The sequence below is a fragment of the Hippocampus zosterae genome, chromosome 11, assembly GCF_025434085.1.
Source record: "Hippocampus zosterae strain Florida chromosome 11, ASM2543408v3, whole genome shotgun sequence".
Classification (NCBI taxonomy): Eukaryota; Metazoa; Chordata; class Actinopteri; order Syngnathiformes; family Syngnathidae; genus Hippocampus; species Hippocampus zosterae.
The window spans coordinates 20,568,424-20,583,476 of NC_067461.1; the positions used below are offsets into that span (position 1 = coordinate 20,568,424).

At 46.8% G+C, this 15,053-nt stretch overlaps 2 protein-coding genes across 4 annotated transcripts in view; both read right to left on the bottom strand.

Annotated features, from left to right (window-relative positions):
- rasgrp3 (RAS guanyl releasing protein 3 (calcium and DAG-regulated)) overlaps positions 1–15,053 on the bottom strand; it is a 130,556-nt gene that overhangs the window by 57,476 nt on the left and 58,027 nt on the right. The window lies entirely within an intron of this gene.
- ltbp1 (latent transforming growth factor beta binding protein 1) overlaps positions 1–15,053 on the bottom strand; it is a 117,986-nt gene that overhangs the window by 22,839 nt on the left and 80,094 nt on the right. For all 3 annotated transcript variants that reach the window (XM_052080998.1, XM_052080997.1, XM_052080996.1), the window contains 4 exons: positions 14,203–14,328; positions 11,532–11,651; positions 10,376–10,498; positions 9,367–9,492 (listed from right to left, as the gene is read on the bottom strand). In XM_052080998.1, coding sequence (XP_051936958.1) covers positions 9,367–9,492; positions 10,376–10,498; positions 11,532–11,651; positions 14,203–14,328 — 495 coding nt within the window. The remainder of the gene's footprint in view (positions 1–9,366; positions 9,493–10,375; positions 10,499–11,531; positions 11,652–14,202; positions 14,329–15,053) is intronic.

Consider the following 15,053-nt stretch of genomic DNA (forward strand, 5'->3'; position numbering starts at 1 on the left):
AAAAAAAAAAAAACAACTCATATATATATAAATCATATGCTTTTATTTTTGTTTTTCTCAGTATAAATAACACATACCCTGACTGTTCTACTCTTTGAATAAAAACACTCAATTCAAGCGTTAGGGAGTGCAAGGGGTTATGATGGAGGGGTGTTGCAAATAATGAAGGCCTGCCAAGTGGTATGATAGCATTGTTTTATACATGTCGTCGACTAGGTCTCAGCTTAAGAATCAGTCCTTGGTCCTTGGCCTTGGCCTCGGAGGCAAGTCCTTGGTCCTTGGCCTTGGCCTCGGAAAAGTTCTTAAGTCCTTGGCCTTGGCCTTGCCTCGGGTTGCCGGTCCTTGGACACAACACTGGTGAGCTTGCAATAGCCAATCAGATCACGAGTCTGCGTACCAGGGCCAGCGAGAAGGGCTTACGTCGACACTGGACGTGCGCGTTCGGTGATTGGATTAGCACCTGCCAGAGGGAGCTGTTGCTGCATTTTGACCCAAAATGGCCTAAGGAGAAGACTTTGATCTGGTTGCAGGACTACTTTCCGCACAATTTTCAAGATGGACCTTCCACTGGATTTACCAATTTAAGTTGTTTTACCAAGGCAGCAAGGAAACATCAGAGCACGGCTAGGCACTTACAAGCTACGGTGCGTTTAAAAACATTTGGGGACACTCGCGTAGGTCTGCAGCTCAGTGAACAGGCACTACATTGGTGAGTACATGAATTTTATTTTACATTTCTTCTTGTTATTTTTTGTCGTTAGTATTAATGGTAACGAAATAAAATAACAAAGATACAAAAATGTATCAAATAAATCTGCTCACCGCATTGTAGTCAGCTTCGTGCGCTAAAATTCGTTCAATCTCGGCTGCTCAACATTTTCAGTTATTTACTGTTGTATAGCCTATTCTCAAAATACAAATTATCTGTTAATTTTATTGTCAAAGAATAGTTTGTTTTGTTATTGTGTGGTTGGTGTCTTATATGAAACTGCGACATTGCGCAATTTATTGGACAGACTTGTTTATGATCACACAGCGTAATTTGGGTGGCATTTTATTTAGTATTTTTTAAATCTTTTTATTTTTGACAATATCTGTAAATTTAGTTTCCTGCTCTTAATTGTGAATGCATACTTGATGGTTTTAAATGCTCCTGAAATTAAGTGCTGCCTGACGAGCCTATATTGTGTTAATGTATGTGACGTCACTGAAGGCCTATGGTTGAAATGCACGGCCCGCCACTGATTTATATATACAGGTGTATGTGTGTGGGCGTGTGTGTGTGTGTGTGTGTGTGTGTGTGTGTGTGTGTGTGTGTGTGTGTGTGTGTGCGTGCGTGCGTGCGTGCGTGCGTGCGTGCGTGCGTGCGTGCGTGCGTGCGTGCGTGTGTGTGTGTGTGTGTGTGTGTGTGTGTGTGTGTGTGTGTGTATATATATATATATAGCGGCTGGATAGCTCAGTTGGTAAGGCATCGGTTTGACATACGGGAGACGGTGGTTCGAATCCCATCCATCCATCCATCATCTACCGCTTATCCGGGGCCGGGTCGCAGGGGCAACAGCTTTAGCAGGGAAGCCCAGACTTCCCTCTCCCTAGCTACTTCTTCCAGCTCTCCCCGGGGGATCCCGAGTCGTTCCCAGGCCAGCTGGGTGACATAGTCTCTCCAGCGTGTCCTGGGTCTTCCTCTGGGTCTCCTCCCGGTGGGACATGACCGGAACACCTCACCGGGGAGGCGCTCAGGAGGCATCCGAATCAGATGCCCAAGCCACCTCATCTGGCTCCTCTCGATGTGGAGGAGAAGCGGCTCGACTCTGAGCCCCTCCCGGATGACTGAGCTTCTCACCTTATCTCTAAGGGAGAGCCCGGACACCCTGCGGAGAAAACTCATTTCAGCCGCTTGTATCCGGGATCTCGTTCTTTCGGTCACGACCCATAGCTCGTGACCATAGGTGAGGGTTGGGACGTAGATCGACCGGTAAATTGAGAGCTTCGCTTTTTGGCTCAGCTCCTTCTTCACCACAACAGACCGATACAACGTCCGCATCACAGCAGACGCTGCACCGATCCGCCTGTCGATCTCCCGCTCCCTCCTACCCCCACTCGTGAACAAGACCCCAAGATACTTGAACTCCTCCACTTGGGGTAAAATCTCCTCCCCGACCCGGAGGGGGCACTCCACCCTTTTCCGACTGAGGACCATGGTTTCAGATTTGGAGGTGCTGATTTTCATCCCAACCGCTTCACACTCGGCTGCGAAACGCTCCAGTGAGAGTTGGAGAGCCCCGTTTGAAGGAGCCAACAGCACCACATCATCTGCAAAAAGCAGGGATGAAATACTGAGGCCACCAAAACGGACCCCCTCAAGGCTTCGGCTGCGCCTAGAGATTCTGTCCATGAAGGTTATGAACAGAATCGGTGACAAAGGGCAGCCTTGGCGGAGTCCTACCTCCACTGGAAACGATTCCGACTTACTGCCGGCAATGCGAACCAAACTCTGACATCGGTGGTATAGTGACCGAACAGCCCATATCAGGGGGTTCGGTACCCCATACCCACGAAGCACCCCCCAAAGAACTCCCCGAGGGACACGGTCAAACGCCTTCTCCAAGTCCACAAAACACATGTAGACTGGTTGGGTGAATTCCCACATACCTTCAAGAACCCTGCTAAGGGTGTAGAGCTGGTCCACTGTTCCACGGCCGGACGAAAACCACACTGCTCCTCCTCAATCTGAGGCTCGACTTCCTGACGGACCCTCCTCTCCAGCACCCCTGAATAGACCTTACCAGGGAGGCTGAGGAGTGTGATCCCTCTGTAGTTGGAACACACCCATCCGGTCCCCCTTTTTAAAAAGAGGGACTACCACCCCGATCTGCCAATCCAGAGGCACTCTCCCTGTTGTCCACGCGATGTTGTAGAGGCGTGTCAACCAGGACAGCCCCACAACATCCAGAGCCTTGAGGAACTCCGGGCTCTCATCCACCCCTGGGGCCTTGCCACCGAGGAGCTTTTTAACCACATCGGTGACTTCAACCACAGAGATAGGAGAGCCCACCTCAGAGTCCCCGGGCTCTGCTTCCTCCAAGGAAGGCGTGTTGGTGGAGTTGAGGAGGTCTTCGAAGTACTCTGCCCACCGGTTCACAACGTCCCGAGTCGAAGTCAGCAGCGCCCCATCCCCACTGTACACAGTGTTAGTGGTGCACTGCTTCCCCCTCCTGAGACGTCGGATGGTGGACCAGAATTTCCTCGAAGCCGTCCGGAAGTCGGCTTCCATGGCCTCACCGAACTCTTCCCACGCTCGGGTTTTTGCCTCGGCGACCACCGAAGCCGCGGCCCGCTTGGCCAATCGATACCCGTCAGCTGCCTCTGGGGTCCCACAGGCCATAAAGGCTCGATGGGACTCCTTCTTCAGCTTGACGGCATCCCTTACTGCTGGTGTCCACCAGCGAGTACGGGGGTTGCCGCCACGACAGGCACCAACCACCTTACGGCCACAACTCAGATTGGCCGCCTCAACAATAGAGGCACGGAACACGGTCCACTCGGGCTCAATGTCCCCCGCCTCCCCCGGAACATGGGAAAAGCTCTGTCGGAGGTGGGAGTTAAAACTCCTTCTGACAGGGGATTCCGCCAGACGCTCCCAACAAACCCTCACTATACGTTTGGGTCTGCCAGGACGGACCGGCATCTTCCCCCACCATCGGAGCCTACTCACCACCAGGTGGTGATCAGTTGACAGCTCCGCCCCTCTCTTCACCCGAGTGTCCAGAACATGCGGCTGCAAATCCGATGATACAACAACAAAGTCGATCATCGAACTGCGACCGAGGGTGTCCTGGTGCCAAGTGCACATATGGACACCCTTATGTTTGAACAAGGTGTTCGTTATGGACAATCTGTGACGAGCACAGAAGTCCAATAACAAAACACCACTCGGGTTCAGATCGGGGGGGGCGTTCCTCCCAATCACGCCCCTCCAGGTCTCACTGTCATTGCCCACGTGAGCATTGAAGTCCCCCAGCAGAACAAGGGAGTCCCCAGCAGGAGTACTCTCCAGCACACCCTCCAAGGACTCCAAAAAGGGTGGGTATGCTGAGCTGCTGTTTGGTGCATATGCACAAACAACAGTCAGGACCCGTCCCCCCACCCGCAGGCGGAGGGAGGCAACCCTCTCGTCTACCGGTGTGAACCCCAATGTACAGGCACTGAGCCGGGGGGCAATGAGTATGCCCCCCGGCTCACAGGCTGATGAATAAAAAATAACAATCATAATAATAATAATAATAATAATAATAATTAAATGATGTGAAGGTAAATTGTAAATAGTACTGTGATTTATCCATTTGTGTTCATATTGTATTTAATTGAAAGATGTTTGTTGTTGTTTTTTTTTCTCTTCTTCTTTCTACATACATTCTTGCTGCTGGAGGCTGTAAATTTCCCCATTGTGGGACAAATAAAGGATATCTTATCTTTATCTTATCACACCTGCTCTGCGCCTCTCACCGTGAGCAACTCCAGAGTGGAAGAGAGTCCAACCCCTCTCGAGAGAACTGGTACCAGAACCCAGGCTGTGTGTGGAGGCAAGTCCGACTATATCCAGTCGGAAATTCTCTGCCTCACACACCAGCTCGGGCTCCTTCCCTGCCAGAGAGGTGACATTCCATGTCCCAAGAGCTAGCTTCTGCAGCCGAGGATCGGACCGCCAGGGTCCCCGCCTTTGGCTGCCGCCCAGCTCACATTGCACCCGACCTCTTTGGCCCCTCTCATGGGTGGTGAGCCCATGGGAAGGGGGACCCACGTTGCCTCTTCGGGCTGTGCCCGGCCGGGCCCCATGGGTGTAGGCCCGGCCACCAGGCGCTTGCCAACGAGCCCCACCTCCAGGCCTGGCTCCAGAGGGGGGCCCCGGTGACCCGCGTCCGGGCAAGGGAAACCTTGGTCCATATATTTTGCTCATCATAAGGGGTCTTTGAGCCGTGCTTTGTCTGGCCCCTCACCTAGAACCTGTTTGCCATGGGTGACCCTGCCAGGGGCATAAAGCCCCAGACAACTTAGCTTCTAGGATCATTGGGACACACAAACCCCTCCACCACGGTAAGGTGACGACTCACGGAGGGGGGTTCGAATCCCGCTTGGGGCAAAAAAAAAATGAGCACATAACACCATCCAGTGTGGGTCCTTGGGCAAGATCCTTCACGCTAATGCCTACCTCATACAATGATGAGAGACAATAAAACGAATGACATGCCGGCTCAGACGTCGCGCGGCCAAACAAGGTCTGCGTCAGGTGCTGGGGAACCAGAGCACCTTGATGAAAAATGGGCTACTGGAACAAAGCGGAGATGGGCGAGATGCGATAACATGGCTCTGTTGGAATGCTACTACTCAAGCAACCCTAGTCAGAGGGGTTACATGCAGAGAATGTGGGATAAATGGTTACTTCGAAACCCACAGTCACGGTTGACCACGAAACAACTAGTAGCTCAGTGTTCCAACATCCACAAACGGCAACTGCTGTCACAACTTGAGATTGATGAGGTACAACGCAAGTTCCATGGTGAAGGGCCCCAGGCTGCCAGATCAGAGGAGGAGGTCATACAAGAGATTGGGAGGCAAGCCCCAACGAATGCAGATGATGAGATTGGGTGGCCAGCCCCTATAAGAGCAACCATGGAAGCCATGAGATATGTTACCCACCATGGAAAAGACGGTTGGAGGCTAAGATCAAGGCGGCCCGGAAAGATGTGAGTCAATTGACGGAGGCCCAGAGAGGTGTGATGAAAAGGCCGATACCTGAGAGGTACATCCAGATGATCATACCTGAAGCACTCGAAACTGCCAAACAAAGGCTCCAAGCCTTGTCCAGTCGCCTAAAGCGGTACACGAAAGAGAATGAGGCCAGACGAATAAACAGGCTGTTAGCAACACAACCTGCGAAAGTGTACGCTCAGTGGCAGGGTCCTAACAACAGAGCTGACCCACCAAGACTGGAAACTGAAAGGTACTGGAAAGGCATATGGGAGAAGGAGGTTGCACATAACAGCAGTGCACAATGGCTGGTGACCCTGAGAGAGGAGCACAGCAACCTCCCTGAACAGAACCCAGTTGCCATAACAGTGGCAGACATACAGGAAAGAGTCTCAGATATGAAGAACTGGACAGCACCAGGCCCGGACATGGTCCACACCTACTGGCTAAAGAAGCTCACAGCACTCCATGAGCGCCTAGCAGTACAAATGAACCAGCTGCTGAGGGATGGGACTCACCCAGAATGGCTAACCGAAGGGCGAACGATCCTGATCATGAAGGATCCCTCGAAGGGTGCAGCCCCATCCAACTATCGGCCAATTACCTGTCTCTCCACAACATGGAAGCTCATGTCAGGCATCATTGCGGCTAAGATAAGTGGACACATGGATCAATACATGAACGAAGCGCAGAAGGGCATTGGTAGAGATACCAGAGGAGCCAAACATCAGCTCCTGGTTGACAGAACAGTCGCACAAGACTGCAGGTCCCGACGTACCAACCTGTGCACAGCTTGGATTGATTACAAGAAAGCCTATGACTCGATGCCACATACATGGATCACTGAATGCTTGGAGTTGTATAAGGTGAACAGGACCCTAAGAGCTTTCGTTGCGAACTCGATGAGGATGTGGAAAACCACACTTGAAGCCAATGGCAAGCCACTTACCCAAGTGTCCATCAAATGTGGCATATACCAAGGTGATGCACTCTCCCCACTGCTGTTCTGCATAGGACTGAACCCCCTAAGCCAAGTAATCACCAAGAAATGGAGCTACAATCAGTCACCTCCTCTACATGGATGACATTAAGCTGTATGCTAAGAGCGAAAGGGACATAGATTCCCTAATCCACACAACCAGGATCTACAGCAGCGACATCGGTATGTCATTCGGGCTTGAGAAATGTAGTCGGATGGTGACTAAGAGAGGAAAGGTCGTCCGCACTGAAGGGGTCTCACTCCCTGAAGGAACAATAGCAGACATTGAGGACAGCTACAAGTACCTTAGTATACCACAAGCCAATGGCAACCTCGAACTGGCAACAAGGAAAGCGGCTACGGCCAAATACCTCCAGCGAGTGAGGCAAGTCCTAAGAAGCCAGCTCAATGGCAAGAATAAGACCCGGGCAATAAACAGCTATGCCCTGCCAGTGATCAGATACCCTGCAGGAATAATAAGGTGGCCAAAGGAAGAGATTCAGACCACGGACGTTAAGACCCGAAAGCTCCTAACCATGCATGGAGGGTTCCATCCCAAATCCAGCACCCTGAGACTGTACGCAAGCCGAAAGGAAGGAGGCCGGGGACTAGTGAGTATGAGAGCCACTGTCCAGGATGAAACATCCAAGCTCCATGAATACATCAAGGAGAAGGCTCCAACGGATGACGTACTCAGAGAATGTCTCAGACAATGGGGAACAGAAGATGAGGCGCTGGAAGAGGGACCATCATGGGAGGACAAGCCCCTACACGGGATGTACCACCGGACCATAACTGAAGTGGCTGATCTCAAGAAGTCCTATCAGTGGCTAGAGAGGGCTGGCCTGAAGGACAGCAGAGAGGCACTCATCCTGGCTGCTCAGGAGCAGGCCTTGAGCACCAGAGCCATCGAGGCCCAGATATACCACACCAGACAAGACCCAAGGTGTCGGTTGTGCAAAGAGGCACCTGAGACGATCCAACACATAACTGCAGGGTTTAAGATGCTGGCAGGGAAAGCCTACATGGAACGCCATAACCAGGTGGCTGGCATAGTCTACCGAAACATCTGTGCGGAGTATGGACTGGAAACCCCAAGGTCAAAATGGGAAACACCTCCGAAGGTGGTGGAGAATGACAGAGCGAAGATCCTGTGGGATTTCCAGATCCAGACTGACAAGATGGTAATGGCGAACCAACCAGATATCGTGATCATAGATAAAGGGCAGAGGAAAGCCGTTGTAGTGGATGTAGCGGTCCCAAGTGATGGAAACATCAGGAAGAAGGAACATGAGAAACTCGAGAAATACCAAGGGCTCAGAGAGGAGCTGGAGAGAGCCTGGAAGGCAAAGGTGACAGTCGTGCCTGTGGTGGTCGGAGCACTCGGGGCAGTGACCCCCAAACTAGATGAGTGGTTGCAACAGATCCCGGGAACAACATCGGACATCTCAGTCCAGAAATGTGCAGTGCTGGGAACAGCAAGGATACTGCGCAGAACCCTCAAGCTTCCTGGCCTCTGGTAGAGGACCCGAGCTGAATGAGGGACGGGCACCACCCGAGGGGTGAGATGAGGATTTTTTTTTTATATCTCTATCTATCTATCTATCTATCTATCTATCTATCTATCTATCTATCTATCTATCTATCTATCTATCTATCTATCTATCTATCTATCTATCTATCTATATATATATATATCGTATTTTCACGACTATAAGGCGCCATTAAAAGTCTTAAATTTTCTCCAAAATGGACAGGACGCCTTATGGTGCGGAGCGTCCTTTATATGCGCTGAGTTCCAAAATCTGACTGACAGCCGACACGCTGTTTATATACAGAAAAGGCGGAAGTGACTGTGGCTAGGCATGCGGGAAAGAAGTCGGCCAATCAGGGAAGGGTGGGCGTGTATATATACATATATGGAGAGGGAGAGAGAGAGAGAGAGGGAGAGAGAGGACAGGCAAGCTAGTCCGCCAATGGTGAAGGGTGGGCGTGTGTGGACGCTAAAGGGACGCCTCAAGCCAGTACCAACACTTGTATAGAGTGTGGCAATGTGCATTGTTGCAAAACAACTCCGGTTTTGGTTTCTAAGAACCCCTGAAAATAAATTCGACAAAAAGACACGCCTACGAAGCTCAGTTCAAACTTAAAGCCACCGGTTATGCTTTTGGCATGCGTGCCAAAACGTGAGAACATTGTACGATGGCTAAATAAAATACACCCGAACTCAGTTCTGCTTTCGTTGCCTTTTTAAAAACGTGTTTTTAGCTTATCTGTATGTCTTGGCATGCTACCGTATGCTTCAAGCTAATGTGTTAGAGTGCGCGCATGCATGCCGTATGTTTAAGCTGGCGTATGTTTTACCACTGTAAAACTGCGGCCATTAGTATGGTGCGTCCTGTGTATGTGTAAAATACAGAAATGTCACCCATTAATGAGACTGCGGCCATTAGTACGGTGCGTCGAATAGTCGTGAAAATACGGTTATATATATATATATATATATATATATATATATATTATATATATATAAATCAACATCATAATGCGTCCACACCTGGTAACTATGCACACTGTCACGCTTCAGTGACCCTTGACAAAAAACACAGTTTTCTTCAAAATTCCTTCACATTTCTAACCTCTACAGCTGGTGCCGTTGATCTGCTGGTACCCTCGGGGACAGGTACACGTGTAGGAGCCCATGTTGTTAACACACTCCCCCACAGACTTGCATGGCTCGTCTTCCTCCAAACACTCATCCACATCTGCCGCAAGCACAAATCAGTGACTGTTGCAGCAGAGAAAAAATCTTTTGGTGATACATTTTCATCTTCACACTGAAATGCAAATAACTTGAAGAGAAATGTGCCCCCACTTATTTTTTTGTTTTCACTCGTCAGCATAAATTTGATGGTTCAAGCAACTGCACGGCATCTCATTTGACAACAACCAGGAGTCTGGAAGATGGTAAACAATCTAAAAAGAAGCTGCTTCACGTCATACCCAATTAAAGTTGATGGACAAACTAAAGGCAAAGCGAAGACAATTACGGGAATGGGGAAAGATGATTTGCGATGAGTGTTTTGAGTTACAAGAGTGGTGACGGAACAAGTTCAACTTGAATCTGAAAGACCCGCTGTATATTTGGAATGTAGGCAGACTTTAAACACATTGAACAATTTCAAGTGCGATAACAATACTTCAGCTGTTGCAGTTCCTGAAATTTCAAGATTTGAGAATGGCGCGAAACGGAGCGAGTTCGCCCGGTGGCATAAAAATGTGCATGCTGTTTTGAATTACTGTATTTTCTGTAGGCGCTTTGCATTATAAGGCCGACGGTCAATGAATGGCCTGTTTCAAAACCGTTTTCATATATAGGGCGAACTGTCGGTTTTTGGGAAAATTTAATGCTTTTAAGTGCGCTTAATAGTGCGGGAAATACGGTAGATGATTTTATATTTAGCGTGAGGTAGGACTTTACCTCTCGGTTTGCATTGGTTAGTGAGAGACTACAGCATGTTCCAACTTGGAAACTACCATAGAAAGAAGTCTCCATAGTAAACTGAGAGTCCTATTCAAAGAATATGTTTTAATACTGTTTAAATGATTTGCACTGTCGGACTACATAATGCACTACATATACTGTACCATCACACTGGTCACCAGAGAGAGACACGCTAAAACCTGGCCCACACTGACAGAAGAAGGAACCTTCAGTGTTAATGCAGTGGCCCCTGGTACAGACACGTTGATCCTGGCATTCATCTTTATCTGAAAAATGCACAAAAAATAAACAGGTATGTGAAAAAGATGAAAATCAACAATGGATTTAGAAAAAGTCAAATTCACATAACCTGGCCTTGTAATAGCTTATTGTGAAAAGTGCAATCATCCATCCATCTATTTTAGAAATGTCTTGCCCTCTCAAGGGCTGCATCTGAATTGGAGCCTATCCCAGCTCACTCTGGGCGAGAGCAGAGGTACGCCCTGGACTGTCTGCCAGTCAGTTGCAGGGACAAACGCTCTTTTAGAGTCAGACTCACACCCATGGAAAAGTTTTATAACATAACATAGATGTTTTTGACATGTGTGAGGAAGTCAGACTATACCGGGAAAAAAAACCCAAAACATGCAAGCAAAGGCAGATCATGTCATCTCCATGTGGAAAGGCCTGAGCCAAGATTTTAACCGAGGATCACTCTACTGAGAGGCAGACATAAATAAATAAATAAATAACAACACTGGCATACTGCCAATTAGCCAAGAGCAATCAATGAATCAGTTTAATTCAACGCTGCATATGAACACTGTTGTAGACATACTGTACTACACCATTTGCATACTGTTGAGATAGCAGTCATGCCAGCATCAACGACATAAACAACTGAATGACTTCGCATTAGCTGAGGACAAAGAGGCTCCGTAGTAATAGAATTAAAGTTGCTGTCATCACCCTTTGCGGTGCAGCTACTTTTACCACTGGTTCCGCACACACGGTTATGCTCATTTGGCTGAAACATGCAAACCATCTGTGAGCTGCATCGTTCAGTTCTATAAATGAACCTGTAGCATGGTATATTTCTTTCCTGTCACCAGCTCCACACAGTGGTTTGACTTTCCTTGCACTATAGAGAAGCCACAACCTCACGTCCCATTCTCGGTCCAAATGAATGAGATCGTCTTTCAGGTGTTTGCAATATGGGAAGAAGATGCAGATGAAGCGCTGACTATAACTACCGCATGAATGCACGCATGTACCCTCTCACTCACAAAAAAAAAAAAATGCTGGCAGTACTGGACCTACCTATACACTGGCCTCCCTGCGCCAAGAACCCAGGAGGGCAAGAGCCGCAGTTGTAGCCCCCAGGGATGTTAATACAAATGCCAGACGGACACGCTGTGCTGTTTGCACATTCATTGATATCTGTAAAAAAATAATAATAATAAAAAAAAGAAGAAAATATATATGAATAATGGAAAGTATTACCCCCATAGACAATTTTACATTCTACTGTTTGCTATAATGTACCATAAATCAGTGATTGTCAAAATGTGGAATTCAGGCTCAATCTAGTTCTATTTAAAAGAATCACTTCCCAAGTACAGTTCAGGTGCATTATTTTTTTTTAAATTTCTTGTTAACTTATTTCATTTGCATTTTAATAATGTTACAATGACTTACAATTATATTTTCACCAGCATGTAGTCCTACTATTACTACAATGTATTTTAATGTTGGTTCATTGAGGAGGTACTTGTACTTAGGTGGTGCAAAGGTTTCGAGAACAATCCCTATAAATGACATACAGTAACATTAACGCTGAGATTAACGCTTGGTTTACATTTAACGCACGTACTGCACGTACTGCACGTCCTGTGCAGAAATGAGATGTGCGCAATCAGGCAAACAACTTTTGCGACATTTACAGTCTGCGTGACTGCTGTGACTTGCTGTTAGACAATATTGTCTGAGACATAAACATCTTCAGCACGTGAATGACACTTCACTACAATAGATGTTGAAACTCCTGCTGTTTTGGTATTCAAAGATAAACATCAGTTTAGGGTGAACAATAAACGGTACATACATTTGAAAAAAAGAAATGAAAAAGAAACAGGAATTAGAAAACACGGTTATTTACAACAGCTCTAACTCGACAGTAGTGTGGACCATCTGCAAAGTTACGAATTTTCACAGGTGTGTGGAAAATTTGAGCAAATAAACATTTGCCACGAGAAACGTGGACGGGCGTGGTTGCTGAAATGATATGATTTTGCCACATGGAGCCATGCGGACCTCACGCATGTGACAAATCATAAACTATGCTTAACTCTCTTGTATTAACAACAGTTTTAGTTCCACAAATGTGTCTTCTATACTGCACATAACTACCAACAAGAAAAAGGTACTTTAAAATGTTTTGCATCATGAAGCTTTCATTGTTTGTTTGGAAAACAACAGAGAATATCGTAGCCCAAATAGCATGTCAGAGTCAGCCAAAACAGTAAAGCACCCATCTTGACAACCGATATAGCGAAGCTCATATTATTAAACTGCATGAAAGCGTAAAGAAGCTGAGATACTCGGAGTTAATCATTCTGCACAGATCCCCCCACCCCACCCCGGTACAAAAAAAAGTGTTTCAGTGCATTAAAAATCCATGGATGGGTTGCATCTGTTTCGACCATATACTGTCTAAACCAAAACATATCCTCAAAAGGTTATAACAGTATCCTTTTCTCACCACTACGGAAGAGGGGAGGTTTTGGTTGAGTTTTGGGGTGATGACCATCAGCTAGTTTGCTCTTACAGCTCCTATTCAGTTTCCTCTTTGTGGGTGGGGAATTCTGTGTTGAATTGGCAAGAAACCACAAAATGACAGACTACCTCATATTTATATCAGAGTAAGAGCGAGGAAGCAGGCAGCAAGGAGGTGCAGATTTTAGGAACAGTGTGGTCAGCGTGGTTCCATCCAAATTTCCACCTACCGGTACTTTGAATTCTCTTGATACGTACTTGTAGTCTATGGAACTTCTGTGTGACCCAGTGCTTAATCAGACGGAAGATTTTGCTGAGTCACACAAGACTGACTGTTTTTGCTTCCCAAATGGCTGTGTCCTGTCTTTCAGTTGGGTATGGGTAAGAGCATCCTTTTTTCCACGAATCAAACGCTAAATCCACGATGTGAGTTTTCAAATTGAATCAAGTGAATGTACAGACAAGCAGGCCTTTGTAAATAATGTCGTAATTGGCATTTTAGCCTTTCAGAGAAATTCCGGAAGACTCAAATGCCGATTTTCGAAACGAGACACAACAAAAATGCTGGTCACGTGACGATAACTATCACTAAATCGTATGACACAAAATATCATGTGTTATTTCTGGAAGCTGGATCACAATGTCTTTTCCTCAATCCCGATGAGCGATATGTTCTTTGGATCAGAAAAAAGAAGATAGGATTTAGCTGCAGGTAATCAAGTTTATTCACCTGCCGGTTGAGTAGAAGCACCTGTAGCTTAAGCCGAACTCTGGCTTTGCTTGTACTTTCTGGACCGGAATTTGCCACATCTGCTAAAATGTCATCAGTCATCTTTGACTAAAACATCATCAGTTTTCATCAACTAAAACTACATTAAAATAGTCATGGACAATTCAGACTAAAATAAGAATAAGACTAAAATGCTCAGAGTTATAGTTGACTAAAACTTGACTGTACTAAAAACAGTATGAACATGACCCAAACTAATAAAAACCCAAACGACAGATTGAAACGAAGACCCGACTAAAACTCAAATAGAAATTGAAATTGAAATGCTCATGCCCAGTATCTGGTTCTGGTTTGTCGTGTGTGTGGTAGAACAGATTCACACGCTGCTAAATGTGTCAACTAAGATAAAGGCATAGAGAAAACATTTGTCTCATCAAATGGATGGTGTACTTAATGAAAATTTCAGGAAAAACTTGACATACTGACCTACACAAGAGGTTCCCATGTCGTCAACAACGAATCCTTGTGGACACACACAAAGGAAACTACCCTCGGTGTTTTGGCACCGACCACCGGAGCACAAAGATGGGGTCTTCAAACATTCATTTAAATCTGAACAAACAAGAGAGCATACAATCTGGTTAGAAAAACAATATGATCATATGGGGGAAAAGCCATAATTGAGTATTCAGACTAAAAAGAAAACAGACAAAGCCATATAAGCAATAAATTTGTCTTTTCCTTTAAAAAAAAAAAAAATTAAATAAAATACAGAACTCCCCCTAAAAACACTTACAAACAGTAATCGATGCCTTTGTTGCATCTCGGCTGTATTACTGCAATGCACTTTATTTTGGAGACTGCCAGTCCTCCCAAAGCAACTCCAGTTGGTCCAAAATACTGCTGCTCTCCTTCAAATTGGCGCACGGAATGGGAGCACATAACTCAAATTCTGGCCTCTGCTCACTGGCTCCCTGTATATTTTGGAGTTCATTTTAATTCTCCAAATTATTTTAAACGTTGAGCAAGTGCCCACTCTGTCCATCTTTCAGACTCGTCTTAAACAAATCTTTTTCTTTGGCTTTTTGACTCATCATTCGAATTGTTTGTTTTACTGTGTTTGCTGTTTTATGATATTATTTGTTGTTGTTGTTGTTGTCGACCCCACCCGTGCCCCGACATTGGGGGACCGGGCCCTCACTCCGTCTCCCGGATCCCCAGACCCCCCTCCGCCGACCCAGCGGGCGAGCAGGGCCGCCACTCCGCTTGGGTTTTGCCAGAGGTCCTCCGGAGTCAGTGTGGTGGGTATGTTTGTGCAGGTGAACAGGTGTTGTGTG